The sequence below is a fragment of the Crocuta crocuta genome, unplaced genomic scaffold (assembly GCF_008692635.1).
Source record: "Crocuta crocuta isolate KB4526 unplaced genomic scaffold, BGI_CrCroc_1.0 scaffold41, whole genome shotgun sequence".
Classification (NCBI taxonomy): Eukaryota; Metazoa; Chordata; class Mammalia; order Carnivora; family Hyaenidae; genus Crocuta; species Crocuta crocuta.
This window is the reverse complement of record NW_027529428.1, coordinates 17,619,345-17,645,672: the sequence shown is the minus strand read 5'-3', so window position 1 is coordinate 17,645,672 and position 26,328 is coordinate 17,619,345. Positions and strand designations below refer to the sequence as shown.

The 26,328-nt window shown below is 41.5% G+C and overlaps 1 protein-coding gene across 1 annotated transcript in view; it reads left to right on the top strand.

Annotated features, from left to right (window-relative positions):
• LOC144227655 (contactin-associated protein-like 3) overlaps positions 1-24,509 on the top strand; it is a 159,585-nt gene extending 135,076 nt beyond the window's left edge. The window contains exons 20-27 of the mRNA XM_077759328.1: positions 904-1,143; positions 1,683-1,913; positions 3,491-3,624; positions 4,436-4,523; positions 13,171-13,296; positions 16,579-16,752; positions 16,844-17,023; positions 21,758-24,509. Of these exons, the coding sequence (XP_077615454.1) occupies positions 904-1,143; positions 1,683-1,913; positions 3,491-3,624; positions 4,436-4,523; positions 13,171-13,296; positions 16,579-16,752; positions 16,844-17,023; positions 21,758-21,951 (1,367 nt within the window). The 3' untranslated portion in view covers positions 21,952-24,509. The remainder of the gene's footprint in view (positions 1-903; positions 1,144-1,682; positions 1,914-3,490; positions 3,625-4,435; positions 4,524-13,170; positions 13,297-16,578; positions 16,753-16,843; positions 17,024-21,757) is intronic.
• The last annotated feature ends 1,819 nt before the right edge of the window (positions 24,510-26,328 follow it).

Here is a 26,328-nt window from a genome sequence, read left to right as displayed (position 1 = left end):
CTTTGTCTTCACCCCTGCACCTTCTCTGTCTTTGCCCACTCATCAGTTCCTTTTCACGGATTTGTTACGGACAGCACTTCTAAGAAGGGTTATTATTATTACATATATAACTTGTTATATACATATATATAACAAATATATAACAAAAATACATATGTAACAAATGCATATACAAATTTTAATGTATATTACATGATAAATATATACAATATAATTTGTGTTGTACATTTTATATATACATATATACATACGTAATTGTATATTTTAATATACACATTTGTAATATATATATCATATTGCAAAAATTTTTAACTATGTAACTTTATTGTGCTCCTCATAGTTGATATACTTAAACATTAAAAAGAATAAGTGGTCTTCTGTTTTTTATGAAGGAACCAACGTAAAAATGTACAAATCTTTCTAAATAAAACTTAAAGAAGTATTTTTAAATTTTTTTAATGTTTATTTATTTTTGAGAGAGAGTCAGAGCATGAGCAACAAAGGAGCAAAGAGAGAGGGAGGCACAGAATCCAAAGCAGCTCCAGGCTCTGAACTGTCTGCACAGAGCCTGACATAGGGCTCGAACCCATAAACTGAGAGATAATGACCTGAGCCAAAATTTAACACACAAGAGACTGAGCCAGTCAGGAACCCGAAGAAGTATTTTTAGAATAAATATTTACCAAGGTGGACTTCAAAAATATTTTTGTTAATGGTTTTAATCAGTGTCATTTGATGATTCTGAATATTTGATCACAGCCTGTTTTCAAAATTGTATTTGTTCATAAAACTTTTGACGGGTCCCTTTTTTGACGTTATCAATGTGGCCTCCGTTGGACGTAGAGAAGAGATCTCGCAAAGACACGCAAGAACACGTTTGCATTTGCAGTGTCTCCCTTGCAGGCGGGACGGCCACCAGACAGAGAGGCTTCCTGGGGTGCATTCGCTCGCTGCGGCTGAATGGGCTGGCACTGGACCTGGAAGAAAGAGCAACAATGACTCCAGGTGTGGAGCCAGGGTGCCCAGGACACTGCAGCAGCTACGGACACCTGTGTCGCAACGGAGGGAGATGTAGAGAGAGACACAGGGGAATCGCTTGCGACTGCGCCTTCTCTGCATATGACGGGCCATTCTGCGAAAATGGTGAGTACGACCCACGTGCGGGACCGGGACCAGAGAGGACGCCAAATGTTTTCCTGTTTGCTTTGTGTTTTTGCCATCTGACCCTGTAAAGAAAGGATAAGGCAACTCCGTGTGATTAGCTTAAATAGACTTGTTTTGGTCCTGAATTTCTGTGTTTAACTTGGAAAGAAGTACGATTCCATTCTTGAGAAGCTTGTGACTACTTCTGTTAGACCCGGACTCATCCACACTGAGAACAGTAAGCAAAGGTATGTGAATCTTGAGGTGAAGCATCTTGCGGACAATAAGAAAATATTGTTACTCAGTTCTAAGTTATGGGAATGTGAGTGGGGATAAGTTATCTTTTTACCCATACTTGATTATTTTCTTTAATCTTAAATATGCTTAAATTTAAAAAAAAAAACAAACAGCAAAGCATGCTGTTATTATTTTCTCTCTTGAGATGCTTAAGGGTTAGAGATATTGTGCAACTATCCATAAAGAAAAGCCTTGTTCTTCTTCTGTTGTTACTAACATAACCAAAATGAGTGTCATTCCAGAGATTTCTGCGTATTTTGGAAGTGGCTCGTCAGTTATCTACAACTTTCAAGAACATCATAATCATACCTTCGGTAAGAACTCCAGCTCCTTGGCGGCTTTATTTCATGAGGATCTGACGCTGACTGGGGAAATGGCCACACTGAGCTTCCGGACCACAGGGACGCCCAGCCTACTTCTCTACGTCAGCTCCTTCTACGAAGAGTACCTGTCCGTTATCCTTGCCCCCAATGGTGAGTGTCGGACTCTATGAACAAGAAGACTGACTTAGAATATTAGGACCACATGAGGGGGCTCTTTCAGTGTTAATCGTAAAAAGGAAACACAATTGCATGGCTTATAGATTCTCATTCTCTTAGAAGTAGTTTATTTTTCATGATAACCTTGATGTTTATCACTAGAGTTAACATTTCAATGGTTCCATTTAAGGTGCCATTCAAGATGGCAGTCTCCCATGACAGTTTGGTCATTTGATGTATTCGATGTGCAGATGCGCGTCTTGTTATTCTCAGAGGCCTTTCCTACTGGACATGAATAATCTAAATTAGTTTTGCAATTCACTTTGAAACAAGGTATATCATTCTGTACATGGAAAATACTTCCTCCTCCTTCTAAGTGAAGTATATTAAACCATAAAAAAGACAATATTCATAAGCATCGGATGAATATGCTTGTTCTTTACTCATAGTGGTTGAGAAGCCATTCACGTCATCTCTACATTCAAACAAAAGTGGAAGGAGAGCTAGCCCGCCCGTAGCCGCCAGGGCTTTCCCAGACTTTTCCAGTTGGAGAGGATAACCAAGTTGTAACCTTGCTTCACAGAGAGGAAGAACAGAAACTTACCTTCTGGAGCCTCTATTACAGACAGTGCGGGAGTCATGGGGTAGAAGGTGCATTTGTGGAGAACTTCAGGAGATTTTAGATATTGTAGCAAATCATTTCTCTTTCCTCTGTTTCTTGATTACGGCAGAAACATTTGGGAGAAAATTCTGGTTCTGCAAAAAAAAAAAAATTCATTATGCAAATGTCAGCAATACATTAAAATGCATTAAAATAAGTCACCTTAAAAGAAGTTATGCTTATAGAAACTGAATGTTAATGCAATATTGCTTGAGGTTTTACCACTTAATAATGTGAATACCACATGAATAATTAACTTAGAGCCTAGCTTGGAGTTTTCATATGCTTACCTTAGACTTACTCCTTTCGTTAAGGAAAATGGAAGAACTTGGAAAGACCGTTTCCAAGACTTACTCCTTTCGTTAAGGAAAATGGAAAATGGAAAGACCGTTTGGTCTTGACTTTTAAAATAGCGTTTACTAATGTTACACTGTGTGTTAACTAACTAGAATTTAAATAAAAACTTAAAAAATAAAATAAAATAGCCTTTAATTGGATTCTCAGGACGCCTGTGTGGCTCAGTCAGCTCAGGTCATATCTCAGTCTGTGAGTTCAGGCCCCACATCTGGCTCTGTGCTGACAGCTCGGAGCCTGGAGCCTGCTTCAGATTCTGTGTCTCCCTCTCTCTCTGCCTCTCTCCAGCCTGTACTCTGTCTCTCTCTGTCTCTCCAAAATAAATAAATATGAAAAAAAAATTTTAAATAAACTAGTGTAATTAGATTCTGAATTTGGCCCCAAACAGCACACGAATGATCACGCTTTCAGGAAAATGGACTATTGGTGTCCTAAGTGAATGCTCACTGGATTCAAATTGTATTAAATAAATAAAATAAAATATGCTTTAGAACCTGCGTCAATAGGTTTTATAAGGTTCCACTTTAGTTAAAAATGTCATTTTTCTCTTCTTTAGGAAGTTTGCAGATCAGCTATAAGCTGGACAGGCACCAAGAACCTGATGTTTTTAACTTTGGTTTTAAAAACCTTGCCGATGGACAGTTTCACCAGGTGGAGATCCACAGGGAGGCAGCGGCGGTCTCTGTAGAGGTAAGGGGTAGGGGGATTCAACAAGACGACAGTGACCAAACTCGAGACACTCAGAATGTGTGACATGAAGCAAACCTCTGCTAATCAATCCAACAAAAGAGATACACATTCAACACAGTCTCTCCATAAGTCTTGGGGACAGGAAATGTAGCCAGAGTGTTTTGACTTAGCAACTTCTGTGTGTTTGTTCAGCAAGAGACTGACGGAGTTACTGTTAACATTGGACCATTTAGAATGCCGGGCTGTCCTCGGCGTTAGGGGGATGCTGTCTAGTTTATCACAGCGACTGCTGGAGAAATTCCGATGGGAGCCTGTTCCCATCTGACTGCAAAAGAGCAAGTGCTGTAGAAATGTAAACACAAGGGAAAAAGCGAGGTTTTGCTTAAAGCGGGAATACATTTTTAAAAATATCCGTGTTTAAATGATTCATTGTCACTGGGTTTTGAAGAATAACCTTTATGTATTGAATCTGTAGACATAATACCTGTTCTGGCTCTTTACTAATTTCTATTCGAAATAAGTAAAAGCTTTAAGGTTTGAAATAGCTTTCTGCATCTCTTTGTGGATTACACCAATTATAGATCTTTAAGCCATGAAGAGAAACAGAGGGAGACGAATAAGGAATGGGGTGGTGTGAAATCTGAGTTATTATAAAAATTGCTACGAAACAGCTTTCTCTTTTAGTCTTTGGGATAGTTCACACGCATGGCTCATTTTTACCGTTTTTCTTGGTGTTCCTGTGATTCCCTCTCCCCTTATCATCCCAACTGCTCGCCATTTTGATGTTTGCTTCTCGTGGGACGTTTAATAGGTTAACCGGAATGCAAGGAGGCATGTCCTCCTGTCGTCGGGGACAGAGTTCAACGCTATCAAATCCCTTACGTTGGGGACAATTTTAGGTAAGTGGCAGACAATGCGTCCCCCCACAGCCCGTGGATCAGAAGTGTTAGGTAGCAAACACAGGAAGGTTCTCCGTGCTGAGTGAGGTGCCCTGTCACAGTCACGGCTTCCCAGGGAGCGATAATCAAGGCAGAAGCTGTTCTCGTATCTGAGAGCGCCTGTCATCATGAGTCAGGGCTGTCCCCCGGACAAGCAAGGGTGGCCCCTGAGAAGTGCCTTCACACTCACCCTCTCCCTTGGCAATCAGGCAGAACGAAACTTGTCACTTTTCTGACAATTGAGGGAAGACACAATCAAAGCAGATATCAAGTTCACAAATTCTGTATTAATCAGGAGTCAAATGCAGAAATCATTTAATGACAAGTATAGTTTTACATTTAGAAGAAGAGAAAAGGTTTGATTTTCTTTTAGCAAGTGCGTACCTGTTGGGCTGTGGCCGGGGCCGGCTTTGAAATGCACTTAATTCCCCACCTACTTCTTGGAAAGTCACGGCGTAAAGATCCCACACACTCTTTATGGCTATGAGTTCACAGAAGTGCCACAGTAAAAGCATACTATACTATTTAGGCATCAAAGTAGTTATGCCTTTATTTTTCCCTGTGTCACCAAGAAGTAAATCAAAATAAAAATAAATCTTGTAAGTTATATCTTTTCTTTTTGATCATTTGTATACAAACTGTACATGTTATTGATAGTTAAAGTGATTTAGGAGAAATCGTCTTATGGAATATTTATTATTCCTGTTCCGGTCCGGGACACCCACCTGGCCCTGTTTAGTCCTAAATGATCAGTGGGATGGTTGCTAGCTTTTCAGCCACTTCTTCGCAGATTCCTCCATCATTTCTTCCTCTGTAGGCCTATATAACATCACAGACTGGAGATTTAGAGGAGGCATGTGGATGGACGTTCAAATTACATTGAGAACTCAGCACAGTAACTATGAAACTTTTTCCAAACAGGTGATGGGTAGTAGAATTATGAGTTCATATTTTCCAGAGGAAAGGTGAGGAATCCCAAAGTGCTCTTGAAAAGGGTAAAAACAAATGTGTAAGGTTTAGATAGTCAGTGTCACCAGAAGCTCCAAGTTGGTCATGTACAGTTAACAACGGTGCTGACTATGCCAGCGAAGGAGGGTACCCAAGGTCTGTGCTGTGAACGTCCTATACAGAATAGCAACCTCAGGCCGAAGTGGTCCCGCTTCATGATCGTGCCTTTGAGGTGGATACAGAACAGGCCTCCCCAGTGTGTCGGCAGAAAGGCAGCTGGCGCTGCAGGTGATTTCACGTGGCTCACTGCTCCAGTCCCCACCGCACATGCAGAATATCATCGAGCCCTTAAGGCAGAAATAAAAATGAGAACAGTTGTTTCCCCTTGAGCACTGGGTGATGTTTATGGCTATTGCACCCCACTGCGGACCATCTCAGTCTCTAATGTGTGACTTTGGATGAGTTTTCTAGGCATTTCTGGACACCCAGGTTTTTGTGATATTAGATTTTTTATTCTATTTTTTTCAAGTTTTTGTTTACAGTTTTTTAATGTTTTACTTAGAGAGAGGGAAAGAGCACGAGTGGGGGAGGGGGAGAGAGAGGGAGACACTGAATCTGACGCAGGGTCTGGGCTCTGAGCTGTCAGCCCAGAGCCCAACGTGGGGCTTGAACCCACGAACCGCAAGATCATGACCCTAGTTGAAGTCGGACATTTAACCGGTGAGCCACCCAGACGCCCCTCAAGTTTCTATTTAGATGCAAGTTGGTCATCATAGAGTGTACTATTAGTTTTGGGCGTAGAATTTTGTGACTCATCGCTTACATACAACACCCAGGAGTTTTTTTGTTCTATTTAAAACAGTGGCATAGTCAAGAAAACCACTGGAACTGGAAAAACAATCGAAAGAAATTAGCTCCTCCCCTGGCCTTCCCACGTGAGATTCGCAGTATACATTTAGATAGAGGAGGTTATGAGATTCCTGCAAATGTAAAGCCCACATTGAGTTTCAGAGAACAGTGGGATGGAACGCCTTCCTTGGCTGTCAGCTTAATAATACTGTAATTGTTTTTAATGTCCAAGTGGAAAAGAATTTGCTCCTTTTTTATCTGATACTGAGTGCTACTCTCTGGACCAATGGATAGTTACTATCCTTGGTTTGAACAGAGTGAGTAATTGATTGTCTTAAGGGACAGGCAAGCCTCAGGGTTAGATTCCATACCGTGGTGCAGTCTGCCAGTGGAGTGATGGCTTTGCCTGCCCCCAGCCGTCTGATCCCTCCCTCCTTGCCACAGACAGGTGTCCGTGGACTCTTTTCCCAGCCACCAGGACAGATAGGGTCAATGAGCAAAACGAACACACCACATGCAACTTCCTGCCCTCAATGACTCGAGCCTCTGAGAGGAGAGATGAGGCGTGTTCAGAAATGTCTGCGGCACAAGGTAGAAAGTCACTGTCACCAAGCGCCAAGTCGACAAAGGGATATTTTTAAAGACAACTTGGCTTTCGATCGATGATGGAAATTGATTTAATAACTAAACTGCATTTTATAAAAGCAATCGTTTTAACAAAAAAGGAGAATAATGAGTTTTATTATATAAATTTTTATTTTCTCACAAGGTAATTTACAGAGGGCAATAGCGCAGAATCGAAGATGTTCATGATTTTATTCAAGAATGGTATAGTCAGGAGCATCTCTCTCAGGCTATAAAAATTAAACTGGAAACTCAGCAATGAAGTTTATTGCCCGGAGCAATTGAGTCTAATAAAATTATAAATATTCATTTCATCTCTACCTAGAGCTATGCATCTTGATCAAAGCTGAATAAAACTTTTCATGTTCCGGACAACTTTCAGGAAGGCTTCTGCCCTGATTCTGCTGCCACTTTCAGAACAGTTAGTACTTATAAGAAGACTACTGTTTTGTGTTCAGATCTGGAGAATATAAGCTGAGCTTCCTTTCATAAACTTACAGTGAAATAGACCAACGGATTGGTTAATAAAGAGCCATTAATTATCCAAAGAAAGTTGTCCCAACCTATGGCAAGCTATTCAGTACCTATTTTTTGTTAGGTGTTTTGACTCAATGACTTATCCATTCAGTAAAAAAACTTGGGTGGTCCCCGATGTGCACTTGTCCTTCACAGGACATTCTGGATGCCTAGCAAGGAAACAGACAGACATACGCCTTCAAAGCACTTGCGTTACAATAGGGAATATAAACAATAGAATAGTGTTCATAACAAATCTAAGTTATCATTGTTACTATTTACTCTAATGTGCTTTGGACAGAATGGTTCCGGATCACCTTCTCAATCAACAGGATGTCCTTGTTCTTCCCATTCTTCAGTGGTCTTCTTCATGATGACCAATCAGGTTACATTTCCCCAGTTACTATAAAATAACTTTAGTCCTCCTGAGAAGGAATACAATAGGTGGAATGTAATTCAATATAGTCATGCCGATAAACCTTAATGGGTCAATTTCCTGTGTGGGGAAAGGGAATACAGTGAAGGATTATGTATTGAAATGGAGCTCCGTATATGAGAATTGAGTAATAAATAATCTGTGGCAATTCCCTACTGATATCTTCATGGACAGACCATAGTTTAGGTATTATGTGACTTATGTGACATATGCTTTCTATGCTCTGCCAAAGAATTTACCTCATTTAGAAAGAAAGACACAAACATTTATAAAATTTCAGGAATATGAATACAAGTGCAAAGATCCTCAAGAAAATATTAGCAAATCTAATTCAGTAACATAAAAAAGTGCTATACACTATGTAAGTATTATAATACTATAATACTTACTATAATAATATAAGTACTATAATACTATACACTATGTATACACCAAGTAAGATTTATCCTAGGAATTTAAGGTTGGTTCCACAGATAAAAATCAATCAATGTAATATGCCAAATCAATAGAATAAAGGACAGTAACCACATGGTTACCTCAAGAGACCCAGAAAAAGCATTTGGAATAAAAGGAAAATTCCACCCTGCTTTCATAATAAAAAGCACTGAACAAACTAGGAATAGAAGGAAGCTTCCTCACATGAAAGAAGGCAGCCACAAAAACCCACAGCTGACATCACATTTAATGGTAAGATAATGGAAGTCTTTCTCTAAGATCAGGAAGAAGATGGGGATGTCCACTCTCACTGGATTTGTTCAAGACTACAGTACTCGTTTGACTGAGGGCTATTTGGCAAACAAAGAAAAAAAGGAAAAAGGACCCAGAATAAACAGAAAGAAGTAAAACTATCTCTATTTGCAGAGAATGTGATCTTGTAAGGAATCCATGAGAAAAGCTATTGGAGCTAGTACACAGTTTGGGCAAGGATATAAGATCGATATACAGAAATTTATTTTATTTCCATACACTAGCAAAGAACAAGATGAAAATGAAATGAAGAATGAAATGTAAATTCCATTTTAAATAGCCTCAAAAAGAATAAAATACCTTGGAATAACTTTAGCAAAAGAGGTGTAAAACACATACACTGGAAACTATAGAATGTTGTTGGAATAAATTATGGAAGACTTACATAAATAGAAAGACATCCATGTTCATGGATTGGAAGACTTACTATTGCTAAGATGGCAGTGTTCCCCAGATTGATCTACAGATTCAACCAAATGGCCTTTTTTGTAGAAATTGACAAGTTGATCCCAAAATGTATATGGAAATGCAAAGGATTCCAAATAGCCAAAACAGTCTTGAAAAGAAGAATTAACTTGGAGGACTCACTCTTGATTTTAAAACTTGGTACAAAGCCATGGTAATCAAAGCTGTGTGGTATTGGCATAAGGGCAAACTATTGATCTGTGAAATAGATTGAGAGTCAAGAAACAAATTGATTTATCACTAATTGACTTTTGACATTGGTACCAGGCCCATTCAGTGGAGGAGGAATAGTCTCTTAAACAATGGAACTGAACCAACTTCATATCGACAACCTAAAAAAGCAATGTTGCCCCCTACCTCATGCCATTTACAAAAATTTACTCAAAAGGGATGGTAGGTCTAAATGTGGGAGCTAAAATTGCAAAACTGTTAGACCAAACTATGGTTGTATACTTTTGTGACCTTGGGTTTGGCAATGGTTTCTTACATAAGGTTTCTCAAAAGCTCTTGCATTAGGCCGGGGCTTCTCAAAAGCACAAACAACAAAAGAAAAACAGATAAATTGGACCTCATCAAAATTTAAAACTTAGGTCATTCAAATGACACTACCAGGAAAGTAAAAAGACAGTCTACAAAACGAGGAATAATATTTGCCAGTCATGTATCTGACAAGAAACTTTTATACAGAGTATATAAAAGACTCATACAACTGAACAAAAAGACAAATAACTCGGTTTAAAAATGGTCAATGGATCTGGTCAAAGGTCAAAATCAAAAACATTACTTCAAAGAAGATATACCAATGACCAATATGAAAAGATGTTCAAAACCATTACCCATCAAAGGAGTGCAAATCAAAACCACAAGCTGTCATTATGCACCCAGTAGGATGGCTGTGGTCAAAAGGAGAGTAACAGGTGTTGTGGAAGATGTGGAGAAATTTGAACCCTCGCGCACTGGTGGTGGGAGGGTAAGATGGTGCGGCCACCATGGAAAAATAGCCAGTTTGTTCAAAAGTTAAACATAGAGTTACCCTGTGACAACACCTAGGTATATATATACCCAGGAGAATTAAAAAACATACATCCACACAGGTGTGCGCCAGTCATCACAGCAGTATTATCCAGTAATAATCAAAGGTGAGAATAAGCCCAGCAACCATCAGCTAAGGAACAAGGAAACGAAAGGGGTATACAGTAAAATACTAGCCATAAAAAGGAATGGGGCACTAACACCTGCTACAGCACAGATGAATCTTGAAAACGTTATGCTGAGTGAAAGAAGATAAACACAAAAAAGTCACATATTGTATGATTTATCTTGTATGAAATGTCCAGAATTGGCAAACCCATAGAAATAGAAAATGGTGTAGGTTTGGCCAGGGCTGGACAGGGGTAGAATGGGTCGTGGCCTCTGATTCGTCCTGGGTTTCTCTCGGAGCGAATGAAAGATTCTTCAGGGGGATACTAGTAATGGTTTTACCGCTTCGTAAATCACAAAACCCCACTCAACCGTTTACTTTAAAATGATGGATTTTATGGAATGTGAATTGTATCTCAATAATAAGAAAAAAAATCTATGAGAGATGTATCTTTTTTGCCAATGCCTTTTCTACATACCCAGCTGGGAGAGTTGGAGTAGTGAGCCCCTAGTGGGTGTTTATTCTCAAGGGTGAATGAGGTTATTCGAGAACAGGATGTGGTGGGAGATGAGTAGAGAACTGGTAGGGGCCGGGCTCAAGACTGCTGAGACGGAGCCAGGCCACATCGCAGGGTCCTGCACAAGCCTAGCCACACTTCTGAAAAAGACCAAGAGCTAAGAACAGCAAAAAATGACAGTGTCCCCTTGTTGGGTTAAAGAGTGGCAGAGAGCGCCCGCGTCATTATGCGAGGAGCTGACATTACTTACTAAAGACTATTCTTCTAGTAAATACCTGCTGGCAGCGCTTGATCAAAGGGCCCAGGGTCCCAGATCACCCTTGATTTCCTCCAGGTGTGAGGTGCCAGTGCTGGGATACTTTGGGGTGTGGTGGGCATGTGTTTTGGGGAGGAGGGAGGTATAATCAATTCACTTCTTTCTGACTCTGAAAATCAGGTGCCTCCAGCCCTGAATTGTTGGAAAGATAGACCGAGGAAGTCGGCCTCATCATTATCTTCTAATTATGTCATTTATTTAGAACTAAAAAAAAGTTCACTCTGCTGTTTCATCAATTCCAAGATAAATGGCAGGTCAACAAAGCGGAACAGCTTTTGTCCATTGGTTGTTTCTAACATCCAATGATGCTGTTGCACGTGCAGGGATCCATCCATCGTCTTTGCTGCGCCCTTCATTGCATGAGTATCCCTCAGTGGGTTTACTCTCGTGTCGACAGGCAGCTGAGCTGTCCTTGTTTGGGGCTGTTAATCTCCTGCATCAACTTGATACTTCAACCTTGTTTAATTATGATCTGTTGTTACTCTTAGGATTAAATTGTACATCCTTGATTTATCACATACTAATTTGTCACACTTCTCAAAATACATAAAAACTTCAAAACATTTTATCTCCCTCTGCCACCCTCATTGTCATGTATTTTATGTTTACATGTTATTTTGTTCCTCTAGATGTTATTACCGCCATCGTTTAAAACAGTCCATGTTCATTTCAGTTTATCCACATTTTTACACTTTCTGATGTTCTTCCTTGCTTCCTGCCATTCCATGCGCCACTCACTTTGTGTGCTGATTTTTCTTGCTGACGAGAGCCTCTGGGAATGCTCCTTTCACTGTTCTGGTGTTTCCTGCCAGAAAACCCTCCTGTGTATCTTTTGTTAAAATGCTCATTCCTCACAAAAGCAGAAAGCATCCCATATGTTGGAATGCACAGCCTTGGTAATGTATCTTATGGGATACATTATCTGAGACAGTTGAGAATGTTTATGTCCTGAATTGTCATAAATTTGATTGTAATTTAAAAATTTCCTACCATGGGCATATTTTAAATGAAAAAAATAGATTTAATCTGTTTTTATTGAAAATGATTTAGGGTTCTACTCAAAATTACAAAGGAAGTGAACTTTATCGTCAACTCTTAGCTCACTTTTTCTTAAACGTTACTCTGCTTCCTGGCTACACTCAAATCACGTTCCCATCCCCTCCTTACCTGTTGCGGAAATCTGGTCTGGATCACTGGCAGAAGAACCAAGCGGCACTCGGAGATCTTGGAAGGGAAGAGGTTTATTTTACACCAGTGCGCTCAGAGGAGATCATTCTCCAGAAGTCTGAGCCCCAGAACAAAGGTGGTCGTTTGCTTATAAAGTTAAAAGGAGCCCACCCATACTGACAGAGGTGTTTAAAGCTGATTGGACATATAGGGGTAGGGTGACTTGGGGTCATTGCTATGCAGAAGTAGGGAAAAGAAGTGGGTGTGGGGAGCACCCGGCCTGGGCAGTGTGTGCAGTTTGCCATTATGACCTATATGACCTCAAGGAGTTTTCCTTTATTTTCTCCATTAACCTAGTAGTAAACTGCACTTGATCTCTTACTTCCTGTTAGTATACCTGTGTCCTCAAGTGTGGAGCTGATCAAATATAGTCACCCTGATATACAAATTTCTTTAAAAATCTTTTCTTAATGTTTATTTATTTTTGAGAGAGAGACAGAGACAGAGCGTGAGCAGGGGAGGGGCAGAGAGAAAGGAAGGCACAGAATCCAAAGCAGACTCCAGGTTCTGAGCTATTAGCACAGAGCCCGCTGCAGAGCTCTAACCCACAATCCAGGAGATCATGACCTGAGCTGAAGACGGATGGATCCTTAACCAACTAAGCCACCCAGGCACCCCTGATATGTAAATTTCTAATAACGCGTATTCTTTTAAGGTTTCCCTCATGTTTTTTTCTTTGCATTTTAAAGGGAAGAAAACTTTTGAGCCAGAAGGAAGGACCTCAGTAATGGGATTTCAGGGGGCAGCCATTAGGGAAGATAGATTTGCACTCATTGTCCTTCTGAGCACAGTTCTGTTAATTCTGATGCTGATGTTGTGTAGACCTGGTTGTGAGAAGTGAAATGGCAGCTTGGACCATAAACACGTGCTTCTGCTCCCACTTCAGTGTGCTTGTGCCCCGAACAGAGGAACTGGAGGGCCAGCCCAGCTGCCAGGAGGGTCTGGGAGGTGTGCGTGAGAGACCTGGGGTGGAGATTTGCCCTGTGGGGTGGAGCACAGCAGGGTCTCAGGGAGGGCGTGTGAAGCCTGCAGAGCATGGCTTGCAGAGAACTCCAGGCCTCCAGAGGGAAGGAAGGTCAACACTGCTCAGCATGGCTGTGCTCACCCTCAGGGCGACTCGTGGAGCTGAGGAGGGGCTGGATGATTGGGCCACATTCATTCTGCCATGGTGAGGGTGAGGGACAGAGACTTCTTCCTACACTTTGTTTGGGGTCAGCCCATCTGCCTGCAGGTCCACCGCTGGCTCCGAGGAAAGAACAGGTCCACTCTCCCCATTGCCAGGACCCCCATATCATTATATAAAATCCCCAACCTTGGAGTCGTGAAATTAGCAGACCAATAAATAAATAAGCAAAAAATAATAATAATGTCATCCCTTAGGAGATGGGGAGAGGGATTCAAAACAACAAATAGAATTCCCACATCAAAATAGAGCTGCTAAAGAAGCCAGAAAATAACAGGGATGAAACTTGGGGCTCAAGGAGATGTGAGGAAAGTCACATGCACACACAGACTCTGGGGGTCAAAGTGAACATAACTTCAAGATTGCACTGGGTCATCTGAAGGAGAGAATCATCACTGATTATCCTTAAAGAGTGGTCTGGAATATTTTATAGATGGACTATCTCAAACCACAGAGGAAAAAAGATTAAGAGAAATTGGAAGAGAAAATAGAGGAAATGTAGCATGAATAATTAGAGATCCAGGAACAAAATTAGAAGCAAAGACAATAATTATGCATGTTAAAAAAAAAAACAACAAATCTCTCAGAGCTGAAGGAAAACCTGAATTGCAAATTGAAAGGACTCCTCAATTCTGATGAGAAAAGACATACATCTGTGAAAATTTCTGAATTGTGAAACCACAGAGAAAAAACCTTCCAAACTTTCTAGACAGAAGTTACTACAATGAAAAAATAATGATCTTGGCATCAGCACCCGACTTCTCATTTGTAACAGTGGGATAAAAAAAAATGACGGAATATCATTACACTCCTGAGGAATGAACAGCAGCTCAAGAATCTAATATATAATGTATTTGACAAGGTTAAAAAAAGATATTATGGATAACAAGGAAGGATGGAGATTAAATATTGACCATGCATCCCATATAAGGAAAATACTGGAGAGTTATTCCAATCAAAAAATGAATCAGAACCATGACCTCAGGATGGAAAATATGAAGGCAACAGGAAATGGTGAGCAGTAAACCTTTTGATGTATACTGACACCAAAAATGCATACGTAGCCGCAGCTATATCTGCATGATTAAGGATAGCCCATGTGGGCACATAAATCCACCCACACATGTCCATACCCACAATCCACATATGTGTATAAACCTCAAGTACACATTCTTGAAATACATGAAAATATACTGCACTATAATGTTCTACTCTTGAGTTATAAGACTACCTACAGAAATGAAGGTCAGTTACCTTAAAAAAATACATTTCACAAAATTGGTCTAATTAATTAAGGTCAATGTCTGCCTAAGGTTTGTTCTGCTACCCTAGCCTGGTAAGCACTCATGTCAGACTTTGACCAGGAAAGAAAGTGCTTGTCCCACCCTTTTTTTTTTTGCTCAACAGCTGAGGCTTTTCTTGGCCTGTACTTTTTTGGTTTGTTTTTTCGTATTTTAGTATTGCAGAAGTCCTATGGTACTATTATAGTGTTTTCCCATTTTTTTTCTTGACATTCTCTCAAGTATATTCAAGTGAAGATGCCTTTCTTTAAGGAATGTTATTGTCTGAATGCAAAAAACAAAGTTAACTGATCTTTAGAGAATTCTTTTAATATAAAATCATTTAATTGAGTCGTCCCAAGCTCATTTTACTTCAGTGTGAGAATCTACCTGAAACTCATCAGGCTCTCTGATGCTTCCTCATATAATCAACTTGGCCAAGATAGCAGTATGTTTCAGAAAATTCTTTTTTGTGTGTCATTATAACAATGTAAACATGCCCCCGATTTTAGTTGCTTGTGGAGGCCTTTTACATAGCACTTACTTTCGCAAGTTTAAAATAGCCAAACAGAATTTTGTAAGTCCAAGTAGCTCCCAAATGTTAGACCATTTTTCTTAAAGATACGACTTTTTTTCCAAACCTGAAGGAGCAAGGATACAGAAGATTTGGCTTTCAGGAAGGACAGACTGAAATAGTGAGATGAAGTTTAATAGGAGAAAAGGCGAGACATGTAACGAGATTGAAGAAATCCACCCCATGAGTTTGTAGGGGAAGCAAAACTTTACATCTCCCGTCTTTGGGTTCATAGCTAGACCCGAGCATTAAATTGACCCGAGACAGATGAACAAGAGAAAAGCATGTAGATTTTTAAGCGTATATGGCGCTTCCATAGGGAAATGAAGAGCCAAAGAGCAGATAGTGTTTATGTGCTAGATTGAACACAGGGTAGTAACTGTGCATGAGTAATTAAATGTACGGGGGGACAAATGGGGACAGGAGGTACTTTAACAAGGTTTGTATGTACAGATTTCTCCAGCCTGACTCCCTTTCTCTGGTGGCCAGAATGTTCCTTTCCTCCTGGCACAGGGTGGCCAGCTTTGCCACCAGAAGTTCTCTCCTACTTTTGGGCAGAACAAGGGACGGTCGGAATGCTCTTCTTGCATTTCTTGGTTTTTCAAGTGCTGTTAGCCCAAGATAGTCTTTGTGCCAATGTGGCATATTTTGGGGTGTCCTACTCTGTCACCCTTCCAGTGGAAGCTGCAGAATGTGTTGCTTAACTGTAGTGACACTGAGGTGGTCTTTAGTTACCGTGACATTCAGTAAAACCCATGGATGCTTCCCTGACTCACTGCATTGAAACGTTTGAAGCCTGTGCTTCATGGCCTCTGGTCAGATTTGGTGGCCGTCCAGCAAGTGCGCCGCAGGACCTGACCATCTTCGAAGTGAAGGAATTGATGTGCTCTCCTGACGCAGTCCCCACCCCGGGGAGCTAACAACCTCCGTCAGACTGGGGCGGGGGCAGGGGCCGTGATGAGGGGAAAGGGGACCGAGACCTCCGCTGTGAGGGGGGCAGGCAGTGGGGTGTGGGGCTCCCCGCGTGGCTCCTGCGGCTAGGGAGGGCCCTCTCCTAAACAGTGAGCCAGACCGAAGTGTCAACGGGGCGATCAGAGCTGCGGGAAGGATTCCCGAGAACACTGTGGCCCCCAGGCTCAGGAGGCCTGTCACTGTAGCCACCTCGATTCTCGGCCACAAATCCTGTTGAAAAGACCGGAACGATCATCCGACCTACGACTGCACCGCAGAGGATTTCATTCATTTGGAACGCGCCGCCGCATCCGGGGAGGCCTCGGGTTGCACCCGCGTGTCGGGCACCAAGGCCGCGGGCACTGGCTCCGGCTGTCTTTTCCTAAGGAGGAAAGGACAGGGGGTCGGGGAGGGGGGTGCGCGGCTACCCCGTGCGGAAGCGGGCTGCGCCAGCGTCCTCGCCAGATTCCCCGCGCCCTAACGTGCGCCCCGCTTCTTTGCCCGCAGAGCCTNGGAGCCCTCCGCGGCCCTCCTCGCGCTGCTCGGGCCTGGCGCGCGGTGGCCTGCTCTCCTCCTTCCCTCCCGCCTCTGTCATTCTCCCTTTTTCTACTGTAGGTGGTTCTGGACCAACAGATGAGGGACAGCCCTTAGTTAATGCTGACAGAAGGGACTCTGCTGTCATCGGAGGTAACAGGGCTGCGAATGACCTGGTCCTTGGCGGTGTGGTCACTGTTGGCACCGTCCCAACAGCGTCTGTGGGGGTGCGCGCGGATGTGCGAGGTCAAGGGCAGGGCGCACGCCTGCTGATGCTCGCCGTGTGCGAGGCCCTGACGCTTCCACTGGGACGCTTTGTGAATGGCTGCCAGACTACAGAATAATAAGAAGGTTTTCACTTGAAAATAGCCGTCAATATTTCTCAGGATACATATAGGCAAGACCCATCCACCTGTACTTCTTTGATTCAAAATAGCCACGGACCTCTCAGTCCATTAGCCCAAAACATTTAAAAATAATATTGAAAGTAAAAGATATATTGGGGAAAACACCTAAACTATGCAAATTGTCATTTTCCTAAACATAAAGATATACAACATAAAGATTTTTCTTTTTAAAAAATTTATTTTAATGTTTATTTACTTTTTAAATTTTTTTAAATACTTTATTTCTGAGAAAGAGAGAGAGAGAGAGACAGTGTGAGCAGGGGAGGGTCAGAGAGAGAGGGAGACACAGAATCGGAAACAGGCTCCAGGCTCTGAGCTGGCTGTCAGCAGAGCCTGATGCGGGGCTCGAACTCACCAACCATGAAATCATGACTTGAGCCGAAGTTGGACACCTAACCGACTGAGCCACCCAGGCACCCCTGACATAAAGATTTTTTCTAAACATAAATATATAAAACTGTTTCTGGTGTCAGTCTTATCTTCGATTTATATATACTTCTATTTATAAATATAATTACTTATATATTTACATAATATATATTTTTTAGTGTCACATGTATTCTATAAATATGACACTAAAACTGGATGCAATGTAGCTCTTTAAGGCAAAGTGTGATAGCTAAGCTATATGTATATTCAAATATATACTCATATGAATATATTTATATTTTATACATATTTAATATATCTGAAGAAGTAAAAGTAATTGCATCTTAAATACCTCCCAATGTATCCTCTGAAACAGAGTTTATTTAGGTCTGACTGAAAGACTGAATATTCAAGTCTCCCTCCTTACCATTCAGAAACATTTAAATGTATTTACTTAGATTAATGCAATGTGCCCATTGCAATGTCAGCTTGGTAAGGAGGAAGCTCACTGCTATCTATTCTATTGCTGTTTTGAATAAAGGAATAAGTCTCAGGGCTGGGCGATCCCTCTGGCATTCTGCTCTTCAGGTGGGCTGAGCACCAGGTCAGATCGTTTCTGGTCATTTCACTTCTGTTCATGAAAACCACCCGTTTTCTCCAGACCATTAGGAAAGTATTCAGACATTTTCAAGTGCCAACCAAATCTATGTAAGAAGGTTAATATTCCCATTCTTATCTCGACCATTTCTATTTTTGTAGTGAGTGAGGTACGTGACACCCCGCCCAGATTTCACAACCCAAAAACCAACAAAAAACAAATATGTTACTTATAATGTGTATCGAAAAGGAATGGTTTTGTGTTACATGTAAAATCCAATCTTAATCCTAAACTGTTCTCATTTATTTTTAATGAGATGACTTCGCTGTAAAGGAAAAGCTCATTTAAAATGAATAAAGTTAAAAGTGATTAATATTTTCAAAATAGGAATCACAGTCAAAAAGGGTGCAAACTATCATGGTTAGTGCCTTTATGAGAGCAACGGAAATAGTCAGCTGTGGTCTTCGAGCTTTACTGCGTTTGGTTAAATATCATGGGCAAGATGTACAAAGTAAGTAAGTTGTGCCAATATTATTCCCCGGAGAGATCCTCGTTGGCTTCTGATAGGTGGGATGGAGAATGAGAGCACAGATGGGGTTAGGCTGGTGACGACTCAGGCTACCGGGTCCTACAATTCACTTGTATCTGCTTTGGGTCTGCACAGTACTGTTTGCTGAGTGGTTTCTCGGCCACTGAGTATACTGACCTACAGTGTATTGCCCTGGGTAGAATCCACAGCCCTTTGTCTAGCTGATCCCGGACTGTACCCACATGTAAAATATTTGATCTGCTTAAAGGATTACTCCAGTAGGTGACTTGCTCTGGGCTCTGCGTTGTAGGTGATCATTTTCTCCTCTTGCAAGCAAAGCGAACAACACAGGAGAGGAGAATTAATCGAAATAACATTCAGACCTGGTGAACCAGAGATCACGGAGGGTTTCTTGCCAAGGGATCCGAATTGCAGACGGGCAGAGAGAGAAAGGGGCAGACGTGTAGCTAGATGGAGGGCAGGCAGACATGAGTGCCCATCACATACACAATTACACTGGAATTGCTGAAGGGAAGGCTATGGAATGCATCTGATGCATTATTCAAATTATCTCAGTCTCTTCAGAGAATGGCTGAGGACAGAGGTTCTGGGACCCCGTTGAACCTCACACACAAACAAGCTCGTAATCAATTACGTACATAACACCCTGGGTGTTTCAGTATGATGGTGACCATAATTGTATAATCAAGTGGCCTGATGGCTGTTGTTGAGACTTACTGTCTTGGACTCTAAAATTGGACACGATATAGCTCTTTAAAGCAAAGTCCTCTAACTAAACGTAAAAACAATTAAAGCAACTCTACCGTTTGTTCTCAAGTGAGATGTAACGCTTTGAGAATGATGCCTATCCTACCCATGAATATTTAAGAATATTAAAAAAATCATGAATACACCGCCCTGAGCTCTCAGGAAGGAAGCATCTGGGTTCCTGAGAGCCTGTGTTCAGGAATCCCTGTGACCAAATATACACAACTAAGCTTTGAGTTCGCTGGACTCCATTATGCTTTTTTTTAAATGCTTAATTATTTTTGAGAGACAGAGTGTGAGCAGAGGAGGGACAGAGAGAGGGAGCAAGAATCCGAAGGAGACTCCACACTATCAGCGTGGAGCCCGATGTGAGGCTCAAACCCACAGACTGCGAGATCACGACCTGAGCCCAAGTTGGATCTTGAACCAGCTGAGCCCCCCAGGCACCCCTCCATCACGCTTCTTTATGTCTGTCCTGGAGTATGATGAAGAATCCTCATTTTGTACAAATTTTGATTCATATAATGTGTTTCCTAGCATTTGCTAATTAGAATATTAATGCCTGTGTCAGTCATCTTAAAAGTATATTGACTAGTGAATGCTTTTTAAAATTGTTTTTGCCTCTTTGTTTTGGTCTACACTGGACATTCACTCTTTACTATTATGATAGACCTCCCTTGACCACCCCTACCCTGTACAGTGCTTTCAAATAATCTGAGGAACTTCTAAGACAAAGCTGACGTCCCAGTCTCCCACCCAGAGATTCTGAGTTACTGTTCCCTGTGCACCTAAAGCTGAGAACCACCAGCATAGCTAATGTTTCCAGTACTCAAAACAATTCCAACAGGAGGCCTCGAATGATCTATTTCCCGTAAAGTTGGATGTTCTCAGTATTTCTACAAAGTTTTAATGCAATGCTATACTGATCACCTATTGCTGTGTGATGAATTGCCACCCACTTGTAACTTAACCCAACCCACTTTTATTATTTCCATGGGTCAGTAGTCTGGGCTCAGTTTAGCTGGGTCCTCCGCTGAGGGTCACAGCAGGCTGCTATCCAGGTGTGGCCCAGGGCTGGGGTCTCATCCGGGGATTCTCCGGGGAAGGAGCCGCACCCTCGCCTGATGCTTGTTGGCAGCGTGCGGTGTCTCCCAGCCTCAGGACTGAGGCATGCATTTTGCTGGCTGCTGGCCAGAGCCCGATCTCAGTCCCTAGATGCTTCCCTAGGTGCTTCCCTGCCAATTCCCCGCCGCATGAGGTTTCCCACCATGACCGCTGGCTGCCTCACAGCTGACAGGAAGAGGGACACTCCCGTGAGACAGCGGCTACAGCCTGATGTAACATAATCCCATAGTCAGGTCCCACTTATCACCTTTGTTCGATTTCGTTGGTTAAAAACAAGTCACAGGCCCTACCCACAAACAACCGAAGGGGGTCACACAAAGCATGGACCCCCAGCAGCAGAGATCACCTAAGACTCTTCCAGCCTGAAGAAACAAGTGGCATTCATACCACAGAACTGTAAGTCAGCAATAGGTCAGTACCAAATTTTCATTAAAATACTTACCCATCAGCAGGGCACCTGGGTGGCTCAGTTGGGTGAGTGTCGAACTTTGGCTCAGGTCAAGATCTTATGGTGCATGGGTTCGAGTCCCACGTCCGGCTCTTTGCTGACAGCTTAGAGCCTGGAGACTGCTTCAGATTCTGTGTCTCCCTCTCTCTGCCCCTCTCCCACTTGTGCACTGTCTCTCTTTCTCTGAAAAAATAAATAAACACTAATAAAAAAGTAAAATAAAATTACTTATGCATAAGCATTTAATTACTCTGTGACAGGTCTATACGCTCCATCCTTTAAAAATAGTTAAATTATAAGCATGAGACGTGGGCATGACCACACTGTGGTTCCGCATGTAAGCATGAGGGCATAACTGAAAGCGAAGCTGATCGGTCTTCAGGATGAGGGCATAAAACTGCTGTATCTAAAGGATGTATGGACTTAGATGTAAACTCAGTGCTATAATACAACTTGGTTTCCAATGTTCTGGTCATAGATACATATAGGATGTAATGTATATGATGTATTACATGTAGGACGTAATATATGTGATGTAAATGTATTATGTAAATATGATGTAAATGAAGCTTTATATTGTATATACTATAGTATATTACAAAGCTAATATCCTGACTGTGTTTCCTCTCTCTCCTCTCCCTAGGTGTGATAGCCGTTGTGATATTTATCTCACTCTGTATCACTGCCATAGGTATACGCATTTACCAGCAGAGATGGTTGTACCAAAAAAATGAGTCAAATATTCCAAAACACGGAGACAATGCTGAGACCGCTCTGAAAAGTGAGCTCAACCTGCGAAGTACAATCACCGAAAGCCAGAAAGAGTATTTCTTCTGATGGGCGGCGGCGGCTCACTTACCGCCCTGGTGACGTGACTTTTGTGCTAAGCCAGGGGCTCCCACTGGACGAAGTCCCCCCTGTTGTCTTCTCGGGACAGCCGGTGGCCGTGGCGCACCGTCCGCTTGCTCGTGTGTGGGCCCAGGAGGCTCTGCTCAGCGCTGCTTCACGATCGATTGATGTAGAAGTGACTTAGGTGTGCTCGCTGATCACTGTGTGGCAGTTTCTGACTGTTCTGACCTGATCTTTGAAAATTCAGATGTATTTTGCATAATGACTCTGGGCGTTAAGTGAGGACAAGGATGTGAACTGTGGCTCTACTCCCTTAAAAAGGAGACACAGACGTTTAGAGAAGCCAAAGTGGGACTCTGATGTGTGTTGCGAGGAGATCTGTATCTTGCTCCCTTTAGCCATCACCTGCTGATGCTCGTAAAGCAGGAAGTGCTGCCCAGATGGTCTTCGAGCGGTTTCTATCTTCCTGCAAACCAGAGCCTGGTGGCCAAAAATGCATTAGGAACTTGGAAAAGACCACTTTTCTGGCTGCTTGTTTTTACTAATTGTGTCTTTTAAGTCAGTTTGCGTACATTTTAGTGGTGAAGTGCATCTTGAGTGTCAGCTACGAAATTCTAGGATTCTGTTCATTCAAGGAACAGAAAAGTGCATAGGTAGCAGAGTGCGTGAAGCATTCCGATCTGCAACACTTTGCTTATATTTCTTTGTAACTGCTCATTTTGACCTTGTAGATTATGATAAAGATCACCTAATGAGCTCCCCAAGACGTATATTTTCTAACTAAACCTGTGCCCAAGTATAAACTCTATACTTACCCCTGCAAATGTAGCCTTCATCCATTTCATTTAAATGACATATAATCTTGAATTTATTTCCTTCAAATGTGGGGCGATTTGGTCACTGTTCTTTGTCGTCCTGTGGTTTCCTTTCCTCTGAGGTTATCACAACGGTTTGATCTCTTATGACTCTCTTTTCATTTACTAGGGAAGAGTCACATTTGGAACTAAGGCTCTCCAGTTCCTTTTCTAAATGTTGACCTGATCTAGGCAAACCATGCCCTGAAGGTAGAAAGATGCTTTTGAGAAGGGAGGGCGCAGGCTGTCGGATCTGCACTAAATCTGTCATTCTGGTCAAGCATCTGGGATCTTGGGGTCAGTCTCCATTAGAGCACCCCAAATCGACTAGCCCATTTCACGGTAGCGTATATTTGGATACTAGGGGAGCCAAGAATGTATATTAACCATGGGAATCGTTCCAGTAACGACTTTGGTGGCAGTGGCCATGAGCTAATTGCATGGAGCCCACCCTTTGCACTCAATAGCCAGTTACGAATAAGATGTACTGCATCTTCACATGCCACTCGCCATGTGCCTGCTGGGAACCAAATTGCTCACTTTGACCACCAGAGGACCACCTGGAACCGTACACATTTAGCCTTGCTACTACCTTTGAGTGTACACCTACTTTTTTGTGATTTTTTTTTTTAAGAATAGAAACAGATATCCTCTATACTAAGTTCTTTCTCAAAAAATCCTTTTTTCTTATGGTTTCATATTAGTTTTCTATGAGGTATAACAACTTACCACAATTTAGTGGCTTCATGCGACACACGTTTAGCGTCTCTGTTTCTGTGGATCAGGAGCAAGGCCCGCATTTCCTGTTTCCTCCAAGCTTGCAATTAAGTATCAGTGAGGCCTGTGTTCTCATCTGCAGACTCAGCTACGGAGTCCTTGTTCTGTGGTTATTGGCAGCATTCCGTTCCTTACTTCTGGAAGATTCGTGCAAGCCTGCTTCTGTTTAAGTCGAGTGAGAGAGTGAGAGAGAGAGAGACACTCTAGAGCAAGTCTGCTAATAATAGGGAGTTTTATGTAACACAAAGTGATGATGGGAATGACTGTCCATCACCTTTGCCAAATTCTGTTGGTGGAAAGCAAGTCACAGGTCCCTCCCACACTCAGGAGGAAGAGATTCCATAAGGACTTGTAACCAGCAGGCTGAGATTATGGGGGCCACTTTAAAGTCATTCGACCACAGTACTATATCTTTATTGAAGTTTCTTTAAGTGAACAATGAAGGATTTTCAGGATCTCAATACAGTAATACATGAAAAGCCTACCTTGGTGAATGATATACGTACTTTTCATCCAAAAGGTCTGTGCAGGTGGGGGAAGGATTCAACACAAAATGATAAGCACTTTTTGTTCTATGGAAGGCATAGTTGAACGTGAACACCTGAAATCCTTGCAACTTTAACAAATGATCATATTAAGTTCCAAATGAATTCATCACTTTGGTAGACAGCATTTTACAGGTTTATAGATAGGGCAATCCATTGTACTCTGCTCCCTTGTTAAAAGAGAAAACAAAACGTTTGTACCAAATTGCAGTGATGTATAATCCATTTTCCTTTACCGGTTTGTAAACTTTAACCTGCTAATTTGTTAATAAAGTAACATTTTTGAATTAAATTAGGAAAATATTTTTAAGAGAAATTGACTGGAATTTGAATTATGAATTATATTGTTTTTTCCCCTACTCTATTAAAAAATGTGCAAATGTCTACATTCTGTAATGGTGTGTGTGCTATGTTATCTCTAACGTATATAGAGGGAATACTATGATATGTTAATATTATTTGTGATGGTATTTAAATCATCAAACATGAAGTAAAACACAAAGTACCTAATAGTTACTGATTAATACAAGCTAAAATATCTGTGAATGTAGAACTTTAAACCTTTGCCAGAGAATAATAATTTAACAACCAGTAAGTTCTTTGTTGAATGCTTATGATATACTCAACACTGGTTAAACATGATCTTCCCCCAGAGTTGGGTTTCTGGAGCACTCTAAATATACAGATTCCAGTTGCAAATAACATCCAGCTATGAAATAAATGTTGAAAGATCATCATTCCCCAAGATTTATTTCCCAGCAGAAAAGGAAAATAGTATAGAATTAACAATTATTGGGAATAACACTTTGGAACTTCTGTTTACTCCATTATGAAGTGAAGCCCCCCTTCATGCCCTCCCCAGTATTATTTAACAATGTAGAAAGACAGATCAGGGCATGCTGTTTGTCTAGAATCACCACTACTTAGGGAGCTTTTTCACTCTCCTGTAGCACATCTGACAGAGTTGTTTTCAACGGGCTTTTTAAAAATAAACTGTGAAGTTCACGGCTCTTGCCTTGAAGGAAGACAAATATAATTGCAGTGTTTTCCATATTGAGTATAAATTCACTCTGACGGTGCAGCTGGGTTATCGAAAATAGTCTTCCACTATTTCTCTCTAGGGGATAGAGTGGACCCGTGTTAAATGAAAACATGTTTATTGGGTTGCTTAACTTATTGTCTTGCAATTCATGCACTAACATGTTTAAGAAATCCTTTGGTGCCTTCAACAGATTCTGGCTCATTTCCCTTTCCCCAGCCTGGCTCGTAATGAGTGGCAATGCTGAAGAATTAGCAAGGAAGTGATAAGTATGAAACGCTTTGCACTCCAAGCAGTGGGGAAGTGGATTATGTGTGTATGTGAGCCCGTGGGCACATTTATGAGCTCCAGGACTTAACAGATTCCATGCACATCAAAATACTACAGCCGAATAAAACTGTGATTAGTGACAGATCTTTGGGCTACTTAAACCTGCATACAAGAATTACTACCTTTGGGGAAGATGAGAGTACCCATAAGCACCGGTTTGGCAAATTTAAGTTCAGAGAAAGTATCACGTTTTTATTTTTAAAAAAAATCTTCTTATCCTCAGAATCATAGAGATTTCCTGTTAGCAGGGGCATGAACACGCAATCTTTGGCTCCTCTCTACTCAGTCTCTCTAAACAAGTCCAAGTTGCTTTTTCCAAGGAAACAACTGTAGTAGCAAGTTCAGGTTACAAAGAGCCTTGTTTTTCTACTGTTACTGCTGTAACTGATATTCTTCAGAATACCAGCCATAATATGTGGTGGAACTTTCAGCGTAAGATACGGGTTGTGCTTTAGGAAGAGAGGTCTGTGTTCCTGGTACCCGTGGCAAGATTCATCATACATAAATCACACGGCTGGGCAGGTAAGCTGAAGGGCTTACTTCCTGGAAAACTTCTGCTTCAAAATTACTAGTAATGACTACATTTGCCATCCTCTGATCATGATGGAAAAATGATATGGATTCACTTTATTGTATCATTATTTGTGTTAAAAGGATGAGACCATGGACTCGGTTTATCATGTACTTTGTGAATACAAATGGCCCTGTCTCAGGTCTCCCCTTGCCTTTAGATTTGAAAAATGAGATTTTATAATTTCTTTAACATTTAAGACATTTCTTAGAACATTTACAGCTACATAGAGTGCTTCGCCTCTCTAGG